Genomic DNA, 21,413 nt, shown 5'->3' with positions numbered 1-21,413 from the left:
GGAGCTCAGCCGCCACAGAGAGTCACTACTTAGAGATCCTCACCCTACATGTTTCAGCTGGCTACATGGATTCATTGTACTTGTCATACAAATGGATGTTTCAATTTTTCTAGCTAGACTGTTCTCTCTCTATTCCATGATATAGTTACTTCATAAATGTACTGTAGAATTTTGGGTCTCGTAGTCCCCGGATCATGGAGTACCCAGATCAAAGGTGCCTTGGACTCTTACTACTGGAGCTCAGCCGACACAGAGAGTCACTACTTAGAGATCCTCGCCCCTAATAGTCCTCTCAATCAGCCTAGAGGGGTGGATAGGGAGGCACCAAAGCCCATCACGGTGGATACAAGATCCTATAAAACAGTGCCCCCTTGCAACTGTGTGGGAGAGAGAGTTAGGGTTAGGTTAGAGTTCATGTGGGAGACATACACAGAGAGAACTAGGGAGAGAGAGAGAGAGAGAGAGAGAGTTGTGGGGATAAGTCAACTCATGGAATTGCATGAGTGTGTGACTCCCCTATCACACATGTATATTGCACTAGTACACATAGTGCACTTAGTACATTAAAAGTACTAAGTGTACTATGTACTATAACTTATGGGCTTGTACACACTATAAGGGTGGGCATTATGCCTTTACCCCAACAACCTGCCACTTAAAGGCAAAGTGCCCTTAAATGAAGGAAAAGAAAAATCAGCATGTACATGATAATATACAAGGCCATATCAAGGCTGAAACTGGCCTCATCCAATGCCCATCAAGTGTCTGCAATGAGCAAACCGCTCCGGAGGCAAACTCTTTGTCAACAGATCAGCCGGGTTGTCATCCGTATGAATCTTAACAAGCTGAATTTGCTTGTTCTCTATCACCTCTCTGATGAAGTGATACTTCACATCCACATGCTTCGTCTTTGCATGAAAGACAGGGTTCTTTGCCAACTGGATGGCACTCTGCTGTCACAATCCAACAATGGAATATCCCCTGTATAACCCAAATCAACCACTAACCGAGATAGCCATAATGCCTCCTTGCAAGCCTCTGTGGCTGCAATATACTCCGCCTCTGTAGTAGATAAGGCTGTGCACTTCTGCATCCTGGATATCCATGACACAGCACCTCCTGTGAATGTAAACACATAACCGGTAGTAGACTTCCGGTTATCTGGATGACCGGCATAATCCGAATCCGTGTAACCATGCACTAATGCATCCTGTTTGCCAAAGCAAATGCACATATCCTGTGTGCCCTTCAGGTATCTCATGACACCTTTCACTGCTTCCCAATGCTTCTTGCCAGGGTTGGCCATGTATCTAGAAACCACTCCCACTGCAAATGCAATGTCCGGCCTAGTAGCAACCATGGCATACATGAGACTGCCACAAGCTGAAGCATACGGAATCTTGGCCATATCAGCCCTGTCTCTATCTGACTGTGGGCTGTCCATAGCACTGAGTTTCACATATGGAGGCAAAGGAGTACTAGTCTTCTTTCCCCCGTCCATATTGAACCTCTGCAAGACTTTGCCAATGTATTCCATCTGAGACAAATACAACACATGCTGATTTCTGTCCCGAAGTATCCGCATACCCAAGATGTGATTTGCATCACCCAAATCCTTCATATCAAAGGTTTGATGCAGCCTCTGCTTCAAGGTATCCATCTCCTTACGAGATTTCCCGGCAATCAACATATCATCAACATACAAGATGAGGATCAATAGACTGCCATCCAAAGCTTTCTTGGTGTACAAGCAGTGATCTATGTCACTTCTCCTGAATTTCTGGGATTTCATGAATGTATCAAATTTATGATACCATTCCCTTGGTGCCTGTTTGAGCCCATAAAGACTCTTTTTCAGCTTGCATACAAGCTTCTCCTTTCCACTTACTGCATAACCCTCTGGCTGTTGCATATATATCTCCTCATGGAGATCACCGTGAAGAAAAGCAGTCTTCACATCCATCGGAATCAAGTCCAGATCATCATGCGCAACCAAAGCCAACACAGCTCTAAGTGTGGTCATTTTGACCACTGGAGAGAAGATCTCATCAAAGTCCACATCATATTCCTGCTTGAAGCCCTTAGCCACTAACCTGGCTTTGTATCTTGGCTTTGCATCTGGTGCAACTTTGAGCCTGTAAACCCACTTGCATGGCAAAACCTTCTTGCCTGCAGGCAAATGCACCAACTTCCAAGTTCCATTTTTATGCAGAGAATCCATCTCTGACTTCATGGCACGCTCCCAAAGAGCCTTGTCTGCCCTCTGTAAAGCCTCCTTATAACATGAGGGCTCCCCACAGTCAGTGAGCATCAAGTAGTCAACCCCTGGAACAAACCTGTCAGGGGCTCTGGAGGGTCTAGTGGACCTCCGTACCCAATGACCATCATTTGCAGGTTGCTGTCCAGCTTGCATATCACCCATTGGTGGCTCCTGTTCCATGCCATAAGGCTGAAAAATCATGCCCGGTATCTCCTCTAACTGTGGTATATCCATAAGGATATCTTCTGCCATGTCTGGCTGTCCATTTGGACCATTTTCAGCACCATTTAAGGGCTGGTTTTCCTGCTGTAATGGCTGATTTACAGCCCTTGGTTGTTGTCCATGATGTCCATCATCATCAAAGATGACTCTGCCAAGCTCCTGTTGCCTTGCAGGCTCCTTATACATGCATGTTTCATAAAAAATGACATCATTGCTGCGTATAATCTTTCTATTCACGGGATCCCAAAGTCTATACCCCATTTCACCTCTGTCACCATATCCTAGGAATATGCATTTGTGAGACTTAGGATCAAGTTTGGTGCGCATTTCCCTGCGTATGTGCACGTACGCAACGCAACCAAACACTCTCAAGTGCTTGTATGACGGAGGCTTCCCTGTCCATACTTCCTCTGGCACTTTCCCACCAAGCCTCGTGTTAGGTGACCTGTTTATAAGGTGAACGGCTGTCATAACAGCTTCAGCCCAAAAACCATGAGGTAACGCAGCATGTAACAACATAGAACGGACCTTCTCCTGAATGGTCCTGTTCATCCTCTCTGCTGTCCCGTTTTGTGGAGGATCATAAGGAGTAGAGAGCTCCCTCTTGATGCCTTTAGCATCACAAAAGTCCTGAAACTGTTTGGACATATACTCTCCACCATTGTCGGAACGCAAAGCCTTCAGTGTTTTGCCAGTTTGATTCTCAACATGAGCAACAAACTTCTGAAACACTGAGAATGTATCACTCTTCAAACGAAGAGGATAAACCCACACCTTGCGTGTGGCATCATCAATAAAAGACACAAAATATTTTGCCCCTCCCAAAGAAAGCTGAGGCATCTCACATACATCTGTATGCACAAGCTCTAACTGAGCATCTTTCTGTCCAAGAGCTTTCTTGTGGGGGCACTGTAGTTGCCTACCATATATACAATGCTCACAAAACTGAAAACTTGAAAACTTTAGAGAAGGCAAGTAACCCAAACGAGACAATTGCTCCATTCCCTTGACACTCATGTGTCCCAACCGGCTATGCCACATAGAGATTTCCGGCAGCTCGGTTGCATTTACATTAGCATGGTGACAAACACCTGCATGCATAAAGTAAAGAGTGTCCACCTTAGAGCCTCTGGCAACAACCAGTGAGCCCTTACTAATCTTCCACTTTCCACGACCAAATGTGGTAACATAATCAGCATCATTAAGCTGTCCAGTAGAAAGCAGGTTCTTCTTGATCTCAAGCACATGCCTGACATCATGGAGCATAAGCTGTGAGCCATCTGAAAACACAAGCCTCACATCACCTCTGCCAAGAATCTTGCATGCATGGTTATCACCCAAATAAACCACTCCTTCATTGCCAGCAGTATACCTGACAAACAAGTCTCTGCAACCTGTGACATGAAAGGAGGCACCTGAATCAATGATCCATGAGTGCATACAATGACCACCTGTAAGAAGTGAATGGGCATCAAGTGAAGACGTAAATAGGACCTCATCCTCACTGTCACCTGCATGTGACACATTGATTTCTTCAATCTTGACTCCACTTTTGCCCTTTGGCTTTACATCTTTGGCTTCATCTTTCTCTTTGTCTTTGCCTTTTCCCTTTTCCTTTTGATCATTTTTCCATTTGTAGCATTGCTTTTTAATGTGTCCCTTCTTGCCACAATAATGGCATTCCAAATCCTTTTTGGAGCGAGACTTGCTCCTTCCCCGTTCTTGGCTTTTACCCCTTTGCTGGGATCTCCCACGTGCATTCATTGCATTGGACTTTCCAACAGAGTTGTTTTTCCTGTTCATCTCTTCTTGAAGAAGAGCACCCTCAACATCTGTATATGACAGCATAGCATGCAAATTGCTAGTGGCTGTCCTGAATGTGTCCCAACTCTCTGGCAAAGTGCATAACAGAAAAGTGGCTTTGAACTCATCGTCCATTGCCAACTTTTGATTAATGACCTGGCTGACAATACCATTAAACTCATTTAGATGGGCTGTCATAGACGCCCCTTCCTTCATCTGAAGACCTATGAGTTTCTTCAACCAATACACTTTGCTTGAGGGACTTTGTTGGGCATACAAGTCCTGCAATCTCTGCCAGATTCCCCAAGCTGTCTTCTCTTCACGAATGCTGAAAAGTAAAGAGTCTGACACAGATAACATGATAGTAGATCTTGCCAGCTCATCCATATCTTCCCACTCTTCAGCAGTAAGAGAAGCGGGTATTACACCCCTTTCTTTGATAGGCTTGTGCTGCTTTTTCTGGAGCAACACATTGTAGCACTGGGTTTGCCAAATATCATAATTATGCGAGCCTTCAAGCTTCTTGATATGAAGCAATGAAGAGCTCTCACCTGTGGTTGCCATAGCAAAATGCAACCTGTCAATGCCTGACTCCCTGCAAAATGTGCAAACACTGCACCAAAAGCACACAAAGTGCTCACAGTTGTTCTCCCAAGCTTTATCTCCCACTGCGGAAGCACAAATGCAACTTTTCTCCCACTTTATGTGATGAAATCACCAAAATCTGGTTGCTGCAGATTTTGGACAGCACCTTAAATGTGCTCTATTCCCCTTCCAAAGTACTGTACAGCAGTACCAAGTGCTCACCAATGATGTACCAAACCTGTACCGGCAAGTACAGCAGCTGTAAATGAACCTTTTCCCCACTCAAATCAATGTGCAGCCATGGCAAAACTTGTACAAAGCTGTACCAAATCTGTACCAGTGGGTACAGTAGCAATAAATTCTCTCCTGGCTGTATAAATGAGTGAAAATCAGACTTTTACAGTCCCGAACAGAAAATTGGGCAAAAGCCCCTTGACTGCAAGCTGATTTTGAGGATTCAAGGCATAAATGTCTTGCCTGCTGCTTTGCCAAGCTCAACAAGCATACGAACTTGAAAAGCCCCTTGATTTAAGATCAATTTCTGATCATACATGGTACATTGACGCACATGAAGGCATCGAGAGTGTTCACGATGCTTCCCCCTGGCCACATATACATCCAAATAATGAAAGCCCTTTGATTTACAGGCACATTGAGTGCTTGTAAGGCATCAACACATTATCCACAGCATCAACTGCGAGTGCCTGCATGCAAATCAACCCAATCGGCACAAAAGCCCCTTGATTTGCACTGCAATTTGCTACAATTTTGCCCAAATGTGCAATTTCTTACATCATACAGCATGTATGAGTGCTTAATTGCACAATTACATCAAAAGCCCCAAATTTCGACATCCAATTTCCTGCAAATTGATCCTGATTGTGACCAATTTCTTGCAAATTGATCCTGATTCTGACCAATGTCACCCAATTTTGCCAATTTTGCCAATTTTGCTCAAAAAATTGAGCAATTTGGCACCTGTACCTGCTCAATTGATTGAATTGATAAGAAATTCTCAAAATTGAAGGCAAATACCTCTTAATTTTTGAATTTCTCTAATCTGCAGGCTGAATTTCAGTTGTTGCAGGAGAAAGGGAGGGGACACGTCTGATGCTGCTTGTGTTGATGGAGAAGCGCCTGCTGTGCTTTGGAACTCCACGCTTCGCTACGAGCTTGTCTCCACGATTACACGCACCAGGTATGCGCCTGGTTGCTATAGGCGCCTGGCTGGGCCGGATAGCTATGCAGCGTGGCTGCTGCCTGTTGGGCAGCGTAGACTACCTGCTGCGCTGCCTGCTGGTCGTAAGCGTTGTTACGCTTTGGAGAAGGCAAGGACAAAGGGTCCGTTCTGTTCCGCCCAACACGTTGTGAGCCGACTCCGCCTGTAAGCCAGTCGACGACTACCGCCCAGCGCTTCTACACACCCGCCCAACGCGTTGTGAGCCGACTCCGCCTGTAAGCCAGTCGACGACTAACGCCCAGCGCTTCTACACACCCGCCCAACGCGTTGTGAGCCGACTCCGCCTGTAAGCCAGTCGACGACTAATGCCCAGCGCTTCTACACACCGTGCGCTGCTACGTTCACCGCTTGTGACCAAGCGTCTGCTCCTGTAGGCGCCTGCTGGGCAGCGTGGCTGCTGCCTGCTGGGCAGCGTGGGCTACTTGCTCAGCTGCCTTTTGGTCGCTTCTGGCCTCTTCACACATAGGCTGCTGAATGGGAGAGTCGAGCTGCTGCCTGCCTGCGTCAGAGAGGTGATAGAAGAAGAAACCCCTACAAGCCAGTGATTCAGCACTCGAGAACAAAACCAGGGCTCTGATACCACTTGTGTGGGAGAGAGAATTAGGGTTAGGTTAGAGTTCATGTGGGAGACATACACAGAGAGAACTAGGGAGAGAGAGAGAGAGAGAGAGAGAGTTGTGGGGATAAGTCAACTCATGGAATTGCATGAGTGTGTGACTCCCCTATCACACATGTATATTGCACTAGTACACATAGTGCACTTAGTACATTAAAAGTACTAAGTGTACTATGTACTATAACTTATGGGCTTGTACACACTATAAGGGTGGGCATTATGCCTTTACCCCAACAGCAACAAGCCCATGGGAGTCACTTCAAATCAGGCACGCACACTCCAGAGAGCTAGACGCCCTCGTCCTGTCAAACCCTAGCCACCCCCGGTTCATCAACCCAGATTCACGAGATCCTCGCACACCATCGAGCACCCTCAACCTCACAACAGACCCTTGTCCCCGGATCACGGAGTACCCAGATCAAAGGTGCCTTGGACTCTTACTACTGGAGCTCAGCCGACACAGAGAGTCACTACTTAGAGATCCTCGCCCTACATGTTTCAGCTGGCTACATGGATTCATTGTACTTGTCATACAAATGGATGTTTCAATTTTTCTAGCTATCCTGTTTTCTCTCTATTCCATGATATAGTTACTTCATAAATGTACTGTAGCACTTTTGGTCTCGTAGACCCTTGTCCCCGGATCATGGAGTACCCAGATCAAAGGTGCCTTGGACTCTTACTACTGGAGCTCAGCCCACACAGAGAGTCACTACTTAGAGATCCTCGCCCCCAATAGTCCTCTCAATTTACCATCACCAGTTTTTTCCAACCTAGAGGGGTGGATAGGGAGGCACCAGAGCCCATCACAGTAGATACAAGATCCTATAAAACAGTGCCCCCTCGCAACAAGCCCATGGGGGTCACTTCAAATCAGGCACGCACACTCCAGAGAGCTAGACGCCCTCGTCCCGTCAAACCCTAGCCACCCCCGGTTCATCAACCCAGATTCACGAGATCCTCGCCCACCATCGAGCACCCTCAGCCTCACAACAGACTATCAACATCTCTAGCCTCTTGTATCACCCATGATGGACATCCTAGATGGGCCCTTGCCTGGCATACAGGGCTCTCCCATATCCCATCACTTATTGTACCCTATACCTGGCATAGTAGGATCTAGAATTCTTGTATAATCTCAGTCTCAGATCTTAGCTTTCCGTTTTCAGTTTTAGTTTACTGTTGTTTTTTCTTATTTCATCCATAACGAGATTTCATGGACACTGTATACATCATTTTGGTCTCATCAACCCTTTGGATCTTTTGAACACGTTAAAATATCCTTGCTGCAGCACCCATGGTGTACAGGCACTCTTCCAGACAGTCACATACATTCACCGGATCAATGCTATTGTGTGACATGGCAGAAGCCTTGATGCAATTAATCCCAGCCCTTAAGCACCCTGTAGGAATATTAATGCAAAACGCATGAGAGAAGAGAGAGGTAGACAAATTTTCCAGTATATTGTATTATGTACATGAAAAAGGTTACATGTATGCTTTTTTTTTTTCCGGGAAAAAGATCCTTCTATTAGTTAATGAAAAAAAACAGCCACAGAGGGCTAGATACAACCACAAAGGGCTAAAAACAAACTCACCTCTTTTGAGAGCGAAAATCAAATCAAAAGGAGAAGAGAGACCTTTCCGACAGGCTGCTCTGTGAGGAGAAGGCTATCTCATACAAGGGGAGAGGGGGGGGGGGGGGGGGGGGGGGGTGGAAGAGGGGGAAACAACCACACAGGTGGTCTCTAATGCCAAGTGGGGTCACCACCTCTATCTGTAAGAAATGGCCCAGGCCTCCAAAGCCTCAAGAAAGCTTCCCGCCGCTTCCGGCAATCAGAAGCTCCCAGTAGCTTCTCCCACAAGCTCCCAGTAGCTTCTCCCACTGACCCCATGGAGGGTGTGAATGATATCGAGCCATATGCTCCTAATGGACTCAGCCAGCGGAGTGTAGCTACCCTCGATGGCCTCACTGCATCTAGCACACCAAATGTGCCAGGCTGCTATGCTACTGCAAATCTCCCATCTCTAGCATGCCTGGCCGCCAATCGCATGCAGGTGGGGCTGTGACTGGTACTGCTACAATACGATGGTGAGAGACCTTAAGGGCTAGCCCTCCCCCATCCTCCTCGTAAGCCCTGACCACTCCAACCCTCTGTGGCCCAAGCGACAGTGCCCCATGTAAGGAGCCGGGTCGCTACCCTGTCCATAGTGAAGATGCGGAGAATCCGCTGCCAAATCTACTAAGCCTTCAAGCAATCCCAAAGACAATGTCTCTGAGACAAGGGTGGCCACACCGCAGGCAACAAGCTGCTAGCCGACCTCCAATCGCAAGCCAAGTACTGACCGCCAAACTCCTATGTGCCATCAACCAAAGAAAGAGGGTGATCTTTCTAGGCTGAAAGTTGTCCCAAAGCCTCTTCCAAAAACCTGAAAGGAAGCACTGTGATAGGTCCTATGACTACCAATGTGCTGCTACTATGCCATTGTGCCATCTATCTCTGGCATCTGGATCCTACGGCCTAGCCGCGCTGTATATGCAAAGAAAGGGGCATCTAGAGTCTCCTCCCGCTCCGCGGGATCATGCCAAGTCCGGGTCCCATTGAAGTCCGGGTCCCATTGAAGGCGCATGAGAGGTCGGCGCTCCCATATCCATAGCCATAGCCACCAGAATCTCTCCTTGGCCACCTTGGCCGGTGCCGGGCTATGTGCCACTCCCGTGCACGAAAACCAATTACCCTCACCCTTTGCAAGGTGCAGCCACTGAAATCCTCCAAGGGAGGCTCAGATCTCTCTAGTCTGCCATGGGATCCAATAGAAAAAGTGAGCAGACCACTGCCCTCATCTGCTATGTGGCCCACCACGAGAATATCTTGTCTGGTAAACACACCTAGCCACACTCGGGGGGGGGGGGGGGGGGGGGGGGGGGGGGGGGGGGGGTCGGGTCTGGGATAGGAGTCAACCACTCTTGAGGGATAGCTCAATCAATGCCGATGCTGTGCATATCTCTACCCCGGATCCCTATCAGGCCTCTCTCCTGCACCTCCTGGGGTAACTGCATGTGTGCGATCAAATCTCAAAGAGACCTGGCTGGTCCGATGCTCAAGGTGCCCCAAGATCCATGCGGTCAGGCCCCCATTGTGTGGCCACTGGGCAAACGGATCAGGAGGTTCCAGACCAAAGGCCGCCAAAGCCGCTCCTCTGAGGCAATTGGAGCTATCTGTCTAAGGATCGGCCTGAGATGATCCCAAGCACAAAGTAAACTGGTTGCAAATCTGTCCTCAAAATCTCGACTAAAACCACAAGCTCGCATCTCTGTGAAGATCCATCTAGTACTCTACGGCCAAGGGCCCCCAATACTTGGAGTGCGGGCTGAAATCCAAGCCAATAGGAAGTCCTTCCAAGGCTCGCCACCGAGAAGGAGTCCTCTAGCAATCAGCTTGCCCAGCAAGGCGCGGCTATGGATAGCAAGGTCAATGAGGCCTAGCTGAAAGAGTGCACACAGCGGAAGCATATAAGCACTAGAGTGTGCTGAGAGAGAGTGCAAGAGAGAGAGAGAGATATGAAGCAACTATGCTAAATATACTGCACTACAACAGTCCCAAGCAAGAGACCTAAATAGTCTCATAAGTGAGGGAAGCAAAAGGAAGACTAGACTATGAATAGGTAAGTAGGGCTGGCCGATTGCACACCATGTAGCTGGCCGACTGGACATAAAGCACCCGACCTAGGAAAAATGCCAGAAAAATACATAAAAATAGGGTGGCTAGCCCACAACCAAGGTCCATGAAAAGAGACCAAAAGGGGACTCCAGAGATGAGCAGAAACTGGCAATGAATGTGCTAACACCCCCTCTCAGCACCATATGCTGAACAAACTCCAAAAAGCCGAAGATGAGGAGCCAAGGAAGCCTGAGAAACCAGCTTGGTGAACAAATCTGCTGCATTCTCCGCTGAAGGACAATACTCCAAACGCAAATCTCCAACAAGAACTCGTTCACGAACATAGTGATATTGTATCTCAATGTGTTTCGTACGAGCATGAAACACAGGGTTCTTGGCGATGGCGATGTAACTCTATTTGTCACACCAAAGAAGAGTAGATCCGGTAGGAGGAAAGTCAAGCTCCCCCAATAATCTCCGCAACCAAATCGCCTCACATGCAGCATAACAAACTGCACAATACTCCACCTCTATAGAGGAAAACGCCACACTAGGTTGCTTTTTACTGCTCCATGAAATGGCTCCAGACCCAAGTGAAAGAACACAACCGGTGGTCGAACACCGAGTATCTGGATATCCAGCCCCATGTGAATCAGACCATCCAAGAAGAGTGCACCCTTGGCCATAGAAGATGCCAAAGTCCAAAGTACCACGCAAGTACCGAAGAACTCGGAGAGCACACCGCCAATGCTCCTGACGCGGTTTGGATGTGAAAGAACTCAATAAGCTTGCAGGACATCATAGATGGCCCGTATTCCAGATGGACGTCAAGTCAGCTTTCCTGAATGGAGAGCTTAAACAGGAGGTGTATGTTGATCAGCCGCCGAGATTTGTGATTCCAGGCAAACAAGATCAGGTGTACCGGCTGAAGAAAGCTTTATATGGTCTGAAGCAGGCTCCGTGGGCTTGGTACTAGTGGATTGATGAGTTCTTTCAGAAGCTCGGCTTGCGCTGTTCTCATGCAAATTCGAACTTTTATATCCTCCTTGCGTTGATTGTTATCATTGTGGTCTATGTTGATGACCTCATCTTTACAGGTTCTTATTCTGTGAGGATCCGTTCAGTCATGGATGCTTTGGAGACAGAGTTTGAGATGATGGATCTTGGCCTTTTGCATTATTTTCTTGGCTTTGAGATTCGGCAGACCCCTAAGGGTATTTTCTTCTCTAAGCAGAAGTACACATAGGAGATACTTGACAGGTTTGAGATGATTGGATGCAGATCAGTATCCTCTCCTATGGATACTAGTGAGAAGCTTTCTCTTCTTGATGCTTCTCTAGGGATTGATCAGGGACAGTATTAGGTTCTCGTCGATTGTTTGGTTTGGTTGACCTACTCTCATCGAAGTCGACTTCAGGGTGCTGAGCATAACCCTTGGCAACCAACCTCGCCTTGTGCTTGTCCAAGTTGCCATCAGCTTGAAACTTTGATTTGAAGATCCAACGCATACCAATCACCTTACGCTGCAATGGCCTAGGCACCAAAGTCCAAGTGCCATTCCGTTCAATAGCATCCAGCTCTGCCTGCATAGCACGACGCCAAGGCTCATGTGAAAGAGCCTCCTCCACAGAAGTGGGATAAGGAGGACCATGAATAATAGAGGACATAAGAGCATAGTTAGCAAACATGTTGCCCTCATGAATTCGTTTCCCTGAAACTCTGGAAGATCGCCTAAGAGAACCAAGCAGAGGAGCAGAAGGAAGCTCACGTAACCCAGAATCACGAACTGTCTGAAAATACCATCCTAGCACAAATCTGCTCGAACTCGCTGGAGGAGGAGCAGAGTCATCATCATCTGAGTGAGAATCCACAGGTGGAGGTGTAACAGAAGCAGAGGGAGTAGGAGGCAGCGGCGGAGGAAGAAGAAGAAGCTCACCGCCACCCTCTGAAGATGTAGGAGTCTCATCGAACACCACATCACAGCTCACAACAACTTTGCCGACCTGCTGATCATATAGACTATATGCCTTGGACACAGTACTATATCCGAGAAAAGTCATGCGCTGAGACTTCGAGTCCAACTTGGAGCGATGCTCCTTAGGCACATGTACATACGCCGAACAACCAAATACCCGGATATGAACAACAGAGGGCTTCTCACCATGGAAAGCCTCATATGGAGTTTTATCTGGAAGAGCAGCAGTAGGAGACTTGTTCTGAATGTACACAGCAGTAGAAGCCGCCTCAGCCCAGAAACGTCGAGGTACGAAGAATGCTCAAGCATAGCACGGGCCATCTCCATAATGGTCCTATTCTTCCTCTCTGCAACTCCATTCTGCAAACTCACCCCCTCTGTCGATCATGAGAACCTTGACCGAAGAACCGGTCTCTTTTTCCACCTCAACCCTCCAATCACAAAAGTGCTGAAAAGCCTCATCCTTGGACTTCAGAAAGAAGACCCAAGTATATTTGGAGAAGTCATCCACCATCACGAGCATGTACAACGCCTTACTCAAAGACGCGGTACTCATAGGACCACATAAGTCTGCATGAACAAGAGCAAGTGATGTCGAAGATCTGTGTGTCACCTCCTTCGCGGAAATGCGGCTCGGTGTTGCTTCCCTTGTAAACAAGAGGAGCAAACAGAAGATGGAGGCTTGATTGTCGATAAACCCTCAACCAACCCATCCTTCGAAGCTCGCTGTAGAAGCTGATAGCTCAAATGGCCAAACCGAGCATGGCAAAGAGCTGAAGAAGAACGAGAAGAAAGCAAAGCGATCAACTTGTACAAACCACTATCTTGGACTCCCTAAGCCAAGATGCTACCAGTCTCCTTATCACAAATGGTAATCTCATAACGAGAGAAGATCACCTCCGCATCCTGAGCTGCAAGAGAATTCACTGACAAAAGGTTAAATGCCAGAAAAAGTATCTCTTGTCCTGAGAAGAGCGGAAGACGGGGATGATGCCAAATCTGGAACACCACAGCCCCAGGCAGCCACTCAGTTCTTCCAACCACAAGAGGAAGCCACACCAACCATGTATGACATACCTACAGCCTCATCGAACCACACATTCTGGAGTGCCAAACCCCACTCTGGTGTGACTCTAAATCAGGCCATGGCACTACAATGAGCCCAACATTTGATCTTAGGCATTTGATCCGCATACCTTTTTCCTTCTCTCGACCAAGGCTTTAAATCTTTGAAAGTGAGTAAATACCTCACTTTTCTCCTTCATGAAATAAACCCACACTTTCCTAATGTGATCAATGAATGTAACATAGTACCTACAACCTGCAAGTATTACAATCTTGGTTGGTCCCCGTACATCCAAATATATAACATCTGATGGCCTTGTGCTAACGTGCTTTTCATGTAAGAAAGCATGTTTGGCCTACTTACTAAGCTAGCATACTTCACACATACTTTATGCAACCATCAACCTTAAACTTCGGCAAACCTACAATAATATTTTGGGACTGCATAGACTTCAACCCCACTGTATATTCACACGACCAATGCACTTGTGCCATATGTCAATATCTGCAATGACACTTGTCCTACACGAAATTTTCATTAAAAACAAATCGTGGGGAGCTCTAAGTATGCCTCTATACCCACTGCACATGGATCACACTTTCGGAGCTCCCACCGAAGATGCATTTCTACAGATATCACTTCCTTACGCTCACTCAGGATGGATTCATCCACCAGCCAGGCTCCCTGAGTGTTCACATGTCCCATGCCATGCATATTGTGATTGACCAAATCCGGGCCTCATCCCACCGCCTCAAAGTGGAGCGAGGAAGAGTTGAGCGCGTCTTCAGAGCTCGGGAGCTCATATGGAGACCCAGGGAGAAGAGAATCTACCGATTATGCCACACAAAGGTTGAGACAGAGAGGCATTACATATGTCATTGCCTAGTATACTATGAGATCCGCCTAAGGTTTCATTGTCAGTTCCATGAGGGATTTGGCCCACTCTCCAGGATCATTGACTTCCTGGACCAACATTGCCTAGCACTCTTCCTACTCGAGCTCCGCACACACAAGGACACTTTCTTGAGAGAGCCTCGGCCCCAACCACCGCGACCCCTCCTTCGCCAACCAACCATCACCAGCTTCTTCCGGACCCAAGAGTAGGACACCCATACAATGGATCCAATGGACCCACCTTGGGCTGCTCCAAACTCCCCTTGCCCGAGAGGAGTTACCTCTTAGGCCTCCGCATACCAGTGTGCCCGACACCCCGGCCCCCCGGACGTCGGCCGTGATCCCTTCACCAGCTCTAGATCCAAGACATGATCCATCACCATCAAGCTACCTTTCCACATGAGGTAGCTAAGGGAGACCTCTCGGCCATACTCATTAGCCCCATGCTTGATATTTTGGAGAGTGGTATACCATCTATTGCTGGTGATGCTCCTCTCATGTTTCATGTTCCTGGTATTCCATGATCAGATTTCCATGGACAGTTTTGTATCACTCCAGTGAGACAGTTTGTTTTGTTTCTATTTTATCTTCCGCTCCATGATGAGATATGCCATGGACATTATTGCATCACTTTGGTCTCATAGGCCCATTGGGTCTTTAGTAGACGTTTAATATATCTTTCTTTCTCCCTCACACGCATGCACACACACATTCTCAATCACACGGGCATGCGTGTGGATGTCAGCATTGCCAGTTAATTCAACAATAATGAAAACATAACTTTTACATTAAACATATTTACAAGAGGAACATGTGACATACCTAGAGATGTAAAATCTGAAGATCTCTCTCGATCAAAGCCAATTTCTGCAAAGTAACGACGAATTCTAATTGAATGTAAAGCAGGTAACAAAACAAAACATTCAGGTTATGTTTCAGATTATCAAACAAAATCATACTTTACAGCTTCTTTGTGGTGATATATAAGTTTCGTGGAGTTTAAGCAACCCCCACCCCACCAAAAAAAAAAAAAAAAAAAACTTGGGGTATCTTCCCCACACTGCCCAGGTTGCACCTAATGCTTCCAACCAACCCCACCTGGCCTGCACACGGCCCCACATTAGCTGTACACATCTCCCACTATGACTCTCACACACATTATCTGTATACCTCTGTCCAGCCCCCTTCGCACATAATGCTTCCACCAAGCCCTGGACATGTGCACTACTTCCTGGCCTATGTACCTCCCCACATAGCAGTGCACTCTTGAGTTCTCTATGGTGGCCAGGTAGGAATCAGTAGTGTTACATGCATGAATAGACATAATGGCATTGGAGTGGCTACCACCCATCAGGACCAGTCACTGTCATGATCAGTTACTCTTCTCTTTTTCTGACAGCTCATAGTGACCTTGCAGCAAGAGCATGGCTTGTTAGCATGATTTGACCAGCCACTTACGGAATATGTGGAGACAGTCCAGCTATATGCCTATGGGACATCCCAAAGGCTTGGTTATGGTGCAGCTTTTTGCACTTGTTGTCACATGGATTTCAGTAGCCTAAGCCATAGAGACACCTCCTGTTCATTACCACACAGAGAATCGGGCCCTTTCAACACCAGCTTCATCACATGGATTTCGGTAGCCTAAGTCATATAGACACTTCCCGTTCTTTACTACAGAGAGAATGAGCATTGTACCTTGACCTGTACAGAATTAGTACAGCATAGGCCCACCAGGCTCCATTGACACAATGGGAATCCTTCCATTGCCTGGGACTCTCTATTGCCCAGGACTCTCTGAGGAGAAGATCAGTAGCCTCACAGCTTGACACACTCAGCATGCCCATAGCAAGGAGACCATATAGACTCCCATCAGAGAAAGGCCGCACAATATGGACTGACCACATCCACATCCTCTCAAGTGGCTGGAGGGTGTAAATAATATCAGTCCACTTGGTATCCCAATTGCAAGGAGGCCATGAAGAAACGATCTTATTCATGCCCTATGTAGCTGCAAGGATCGCCTTTAGAGCAACTTTGCACTACAAAAGAGCACTTGAAAGCCCTTCTTTACATTTGGAGCCAAGGTCCTCAGCCCTGACCAACCCGGATGGTGCTAACATAATGTCGACAGTACCCTCTTCCTACAATGCCTTTTTCTGTGACAAGTTTCTAAATGGCTCCAAAGCCTCTGTCTGTCTGCCAGTGACAATATAGAAAGGTCTGTAACAGCTCCAGCATTGTCCACAAAGCCACAAGTGGGAGGTTTCTCCTTTCTACTTTCTTTGCAGCTGGTGATTCAGATTGGCTTTGTAAAGACCTATGTTGTCCAATTACTATGAGATACGTGGATGCTACCACTGTCTCTTCAAGGAGGTGTCCGGGCCCTTGTCATAGATGATGCATTACAGAGATCAGAGATGCTTGGGACCATACCTACTGGAGCTGAGGAACCACAAAGACAGACTATCAAGGCAGCAGCCCAAGATGCGGAATACCACACAGACATCAATCACTAACGTCTTTGGCCCCCCACCAGCGAGCCCTGACTGATACTCAGGCTATACAAGATTCACCGGGGGACCAGGGCAGAGCTAGACGTCCCCATAGAGTGAAAACCCACCAGACCCACGACAGGTTGGCACCACACACCCAGGGAGTCCTCTGAGAGAGAGCACAGTCCCTCCAAAGAGCCAGACACCCTTGCTCCCGGCAACCGAGACCCTGCACTCACCAGCTCCGGGACTTGCTTCAGCAACATAGACAGGCCAACAGGTGGTGGATATTGAGGCCAGGTACATGGTTCATGAGGACAACACATTATGAGCCAGACACATGAGGTTATTATGCTGCCTACTTTATTGTACACACATGGTCTACGTAATACATTGACCCTATATATCCTTTTGGCAGCTAGTCTTTACTTTTTTCATGTTATCTGGACATCCAGTTTACTCATGAATCCCATGTGGCAGCTTTTTGGTGTCCTAAACCCTTCAGGTCTTTTGTAGAAATTACTAACATCTTTCTTTTTAGCTTGCACTGTTTGATCGTACTTTCTTGTGAAGGATCAAGGGACGAGCTCTCTGCATGTGAAGGAGCAAGGAGATATCAGCCAAGGAGCTGCTGCTACAATACCGAAGGAGCAGCAGCGGCAGCAGTAGTACCAACATCAAGAAAAACAGTAGAGGTTCAAAGCTTGGATGGATTTTGGTCTGTGGAATGATTTTGATAATCTTTTTCTCTGAACATGATTATTTAATGTAATCTTGAGTTTACGAGATTCAACAAGAGACGACCTGAAAAGGTTAACCATAAACCATCACAAAAACAAACCCAATAGTCGTACATGAAGTCATCACTACATTTATGCGAAAGAGGAAAAGGAACAATGACACAACCTATTTGTCCGAGCAGTTCAAGTTTAATCCCTTGATGTTCAATTCTTTTTCCAGGATGAGGAACAACTCGCACCTACGTCAGAAAATTAAAGCATTCATCACTCCTTATCCTCATGCAAGTGAAGTCAAATATATATCGAAACCGCAAAGAAGCCTAGAATTGGGCTCATGTCTGTCCTACACTTTATTGTCCATCAAGAGCATAGCTTACCTCAGAATTCAAGATGTCACACCAGAAAATCTCTAAACATGCTTACAATGACTCATTATATCAATTCATACCCAATTAACACACAATTACAAAAATAGGATCAAACTTGTCCAATTTGTCAAGGCTAGGGGAAGGGAATGTTGCCCTAAAGGTGTCATTGTTCAATACTTAAGCTTCAGGATGGATTCCTCTGGATGCTTTGTCCCCATTATGAGAGGAGAAGCGTGAGCTTATTATAGCCAAGACTCCAAAGACTACACAGTATAGAGACTGATTCTATGGTAACCAAGAGAGATTATTCTAGCTAAATTTGCAGCCCGCCTTCTCCATGCAGATGCATCATTTCCGATGGCCAAATATTTACAGACACACCAAGGGAGATCCAGGGGAAGCCCGACAAAGGCTACCATGGCTGGATACACACTTTTTTTTTTGGGTGAAATCCACTGTTTTGTTATAAGTAAAATGTACATACATGGCTGTCCCAGAGTGGGACAGCCAGTATCAAAAAGCTAAAACCAATGATAAAACACTTCCAGCTGAGGCAAGGAAAGCTGTCCAAGGAAATGAGCATCTTGAAGAGACTGAAGCAAGGAACGACAAAAATAAGCATGAACATCCACCGAGGTATAATGAAATAATTGGGTGTTCCGTGCGTGATATACGGTCCACAGAGCCCAGTAGCAGCACCAGGACTCAGGAGAAGAACTGAGCATAATCAGAGAGGGAAGCAAATCTACCAAAGAGCCAGAAATGCCTACCAAAAGTGAGCCTGGGAAAACGAGCATGGAGCAGAGCTATCAAATGAGCAAAAAAATTACAAACAGTAGGACAGGCCCATAAAAGATGCAACATAGTCTCACGTGGATGCAAACAAGTCCAACAAACGGATGAAGCAATCCGCCTGACAACCAATAGAGAACCTACTGGGAGTGCACCCACCAAACACCACCAACAAAGGAAAACCCGTTGCTTCAAGAAAGTTTACTTTTCCAGATGCGATGAAGACACTTCTTCTACCATGCAAGAGACTTGTCCAAGCACCATAGCCGATTACCATGCTCCTGAATCCATGCCACATGGCTGCAGGAGAAGAATGCGATAGGCATTTTAGCTGTCAGATCCACAAAGGAGGAGGAGGAATAACTTGGGAGCCCATGATCAAACCTCCAATCTAGGAGTGGGAGAGGATAACAATGGCGGAACCGGCTGAAACCAAATGATGATGCCTCTTGGCCTGAGGGAAAGAGAGGGTGCAGCCCCTTTCATCAATCACATCAGCCACGGTACAAATTCCCCTACAATGAAGAAAATAATCCTTTCGTGGTTGAGAAAGGGCTAATGGGCAATCAAAAACACGGCTCCAATGTATGCTTTGCTGGCAAAGGGTGTTGCCAAGATCCGGAGAGCAGCCCAACCATTTCAAATAAGAGAGTAATTGTTGCCAAGCATGAAGCAGACGAGTAGAAAAGGGACAACCAGGAATGCGTCCCTGAAAATACCCAAATATGGCATCTTGTATACCAGGGGTCCAATGCCCAAAAGCACCTGTCCGGAGGGAGGCCAACATGCTAGAAAGCATAAGTGTCCAAGGTTTCTGCTGCTCCACAAATGTCAATAAGAGTGTTGCCTTCCTCGCCAATACATGAAAATGAATATTAAGAATGTTCAAGCCCCCATGCATTTTTGGCGTACATACATAATTATACCGGAGTAACCCTGAATGTTCCATGAGACAATCCTCATATTAATCTCTGTGTGAGGCGGAACTATCGGAACTGCCCTCCACTCGAAGAGTCTTGGGCGCACGTTTAGACGGGGAATACTCACAATCCGTCTTGGTGCGAAGTTGCGCCAAGTGGGCGTGGATCCTGCCCTCCATGTGCTGCCACTCTGTCCAAGCGCGAGAGTATGCATACTTCGTGCTCCATCAATCACAATGCAAATACCTGTAAGAAGAGGGGCAAGGTACTACGATAGAGGTATGCATGAATACAAAAAGCAGCACCTCCAGGCTGGAGGTCACCATCTCCCCTTTCTGGTGGACTGATCCACCAAGCTCCATCCTGGCCAGAGGCCAAAGATGAGTGAGTACGTCGGTGATGCGGAGATCATTAAGATGCTGCCATAGCTCAACTGCTTGGCCCTGAATGGCAACGACCACCGACTCTAGGTCCCACTCTGACCCCGAGGCTACGCTCAAGGGGAAAGAGAAGACCATCGTGCCCTTCTCTGGCATAGAGGGTCTGGAGTGGTGGAAGACCACACAGATCCGAATAGGGGCTACAGTCTCCTCAAACATCTATGTCCCTTCCGTCGGAAGACAGCGGAAGAAACTATAATCCACAGGCTGCCCCAACATCCTAGGGGGCCCGCCTAGAGACTCAGGTGGGAGAGCCCTCATCGGGGAGGCCACAATGGTCATCTCAACCGGCTCTAAGAAACGATGAATCAGGTGATGAGTGGAACTCGGAGGCTACCTCCTCTCTAGATCGGGGGCTGCAAGGGGAGTGCTCTGGAGAGGAAAGGGGGGGGGGGGGGGGGGGGGGGGGGGGGCGCTGCTTGGAAGAAGAGGAAAGGGCAGATGGAGCGGCTACGGGTAGTGTCGATGGCGAGGGTTCGGAGGGGGGGGAGAGGGAGGAGGAGGGGGAGCGGGGAGGCGGCGAAGGACGCTACTGAGAGGCATCCATCGGAGAGGAAGGCTGTTGGGGAAGGCTCAAGAGAGAGAGAGAGAGAGAGAGAGAGAGAGTGGGGTCAACCGGCCCCGCTGGGCACTGAGGGCCGGAAGAGGAGTCGCGACGATGAATCGGCCACCAAATCAGAGGGGGGGGGGGGGGGGGGGGGGGCTCCCCATGATTGGAGGGGGCCCATCGTCTGCTAGCGGCGGCTGAGATAAGTGCTCATAACGGTTCTTTGACAGAACGGAATCCTCCTACATGCTGCTAGCCTGGCGCGCACGGCGGCAACGCTGAGCTCTGGTGCTTGGCTGGGGACACGGGCGGGAGCCAACCTTCCACCACTCTCCGGCTAGTGGGTCATCCATGGTCGGTACCTGGTGCTCTGCTGCCTGGCAACCTGCTCCTCCCTCGGCCCCCTGGTGCGGCACTAAGCAGGAAGCGCGCGAGGAGGGAGGGGGGGGGGGGTCTACTAGACTGACACAGAGGGCAAGCTCTAGCCAGATGACCCATCTATCTACAAATGAAGCATTGGCCTGGAAGGCCAGAATACTCCACTCATTGCATAATGGGGTCGCCTCGAAGGCTAGGAATAGATATCATGTGAGGCACAGAATCCGGCGAGGCAACACAGATGCGGAGAGTTGGAATCCCAGCTGCTCGTGTGAGGGCCGAGGCAGCGGTTTGGGGGGGGGGGGTCCATCACTCTCTTGATGGCACCACCAATCACCGGGAGAAGAAGAAGGTATCCTGAGGCATGGAAAGCAGACTGTCACGGAAAAGCTTGAAACTCCAGCTAGAGG

The 21,413-nt window shown here is 47.8% G+C and overlaps 1 protein-coding gene across 1 annotated transcript in view; it reads right to left on the bottom strand.

Annotated features, from left to right (window-relative positions):
- LOC147626275 (vacuolar protein sorting-associated protein 26B-like) overlaps positions 1–21,413 on the bottom strand; it is a 121,330-nt gene that overhangs the window by 23,416 nt on the left and 76,501 nt on the right. Inside the window, exons 4-5 of the mRNA XM_086816413.1 lie at positions 17,725–17,797; positions 15,146–15,190 (exon numbers count right to left, since the gene is read on the bottom strand). Coding sequence (XP_086672539.1) covers positions 15,146–15,190; positions 17,725–17,797 — 118 coding nt within the window. The remainder of the gene's footprint in view (positions 1–15,145; positions 15,191–17,724; positions 17,798–21,413) is intronic.

The sequence above is a fragment of the Cibotium barometz genome, chromosome 22 (assembly GCF_041138505.1).
Source record: "Cibotium barometz isolate CiBa-2024 chromosome 22, ASM4113850v1, whole genome shotgun sequence".
Taxonomy (NCBI): domain Eukaryota; kingdom Viridiplantae; phylum Streptophyta; class Polypodiopsida; order Cyatheales; family Cibotiaceae; genus Cibotium; species Cibotium barometz.
Note: the sequence above shows the minus strand (reverse complement) of the source record. Positions and strands in the feature narration are given on the sequence as shown.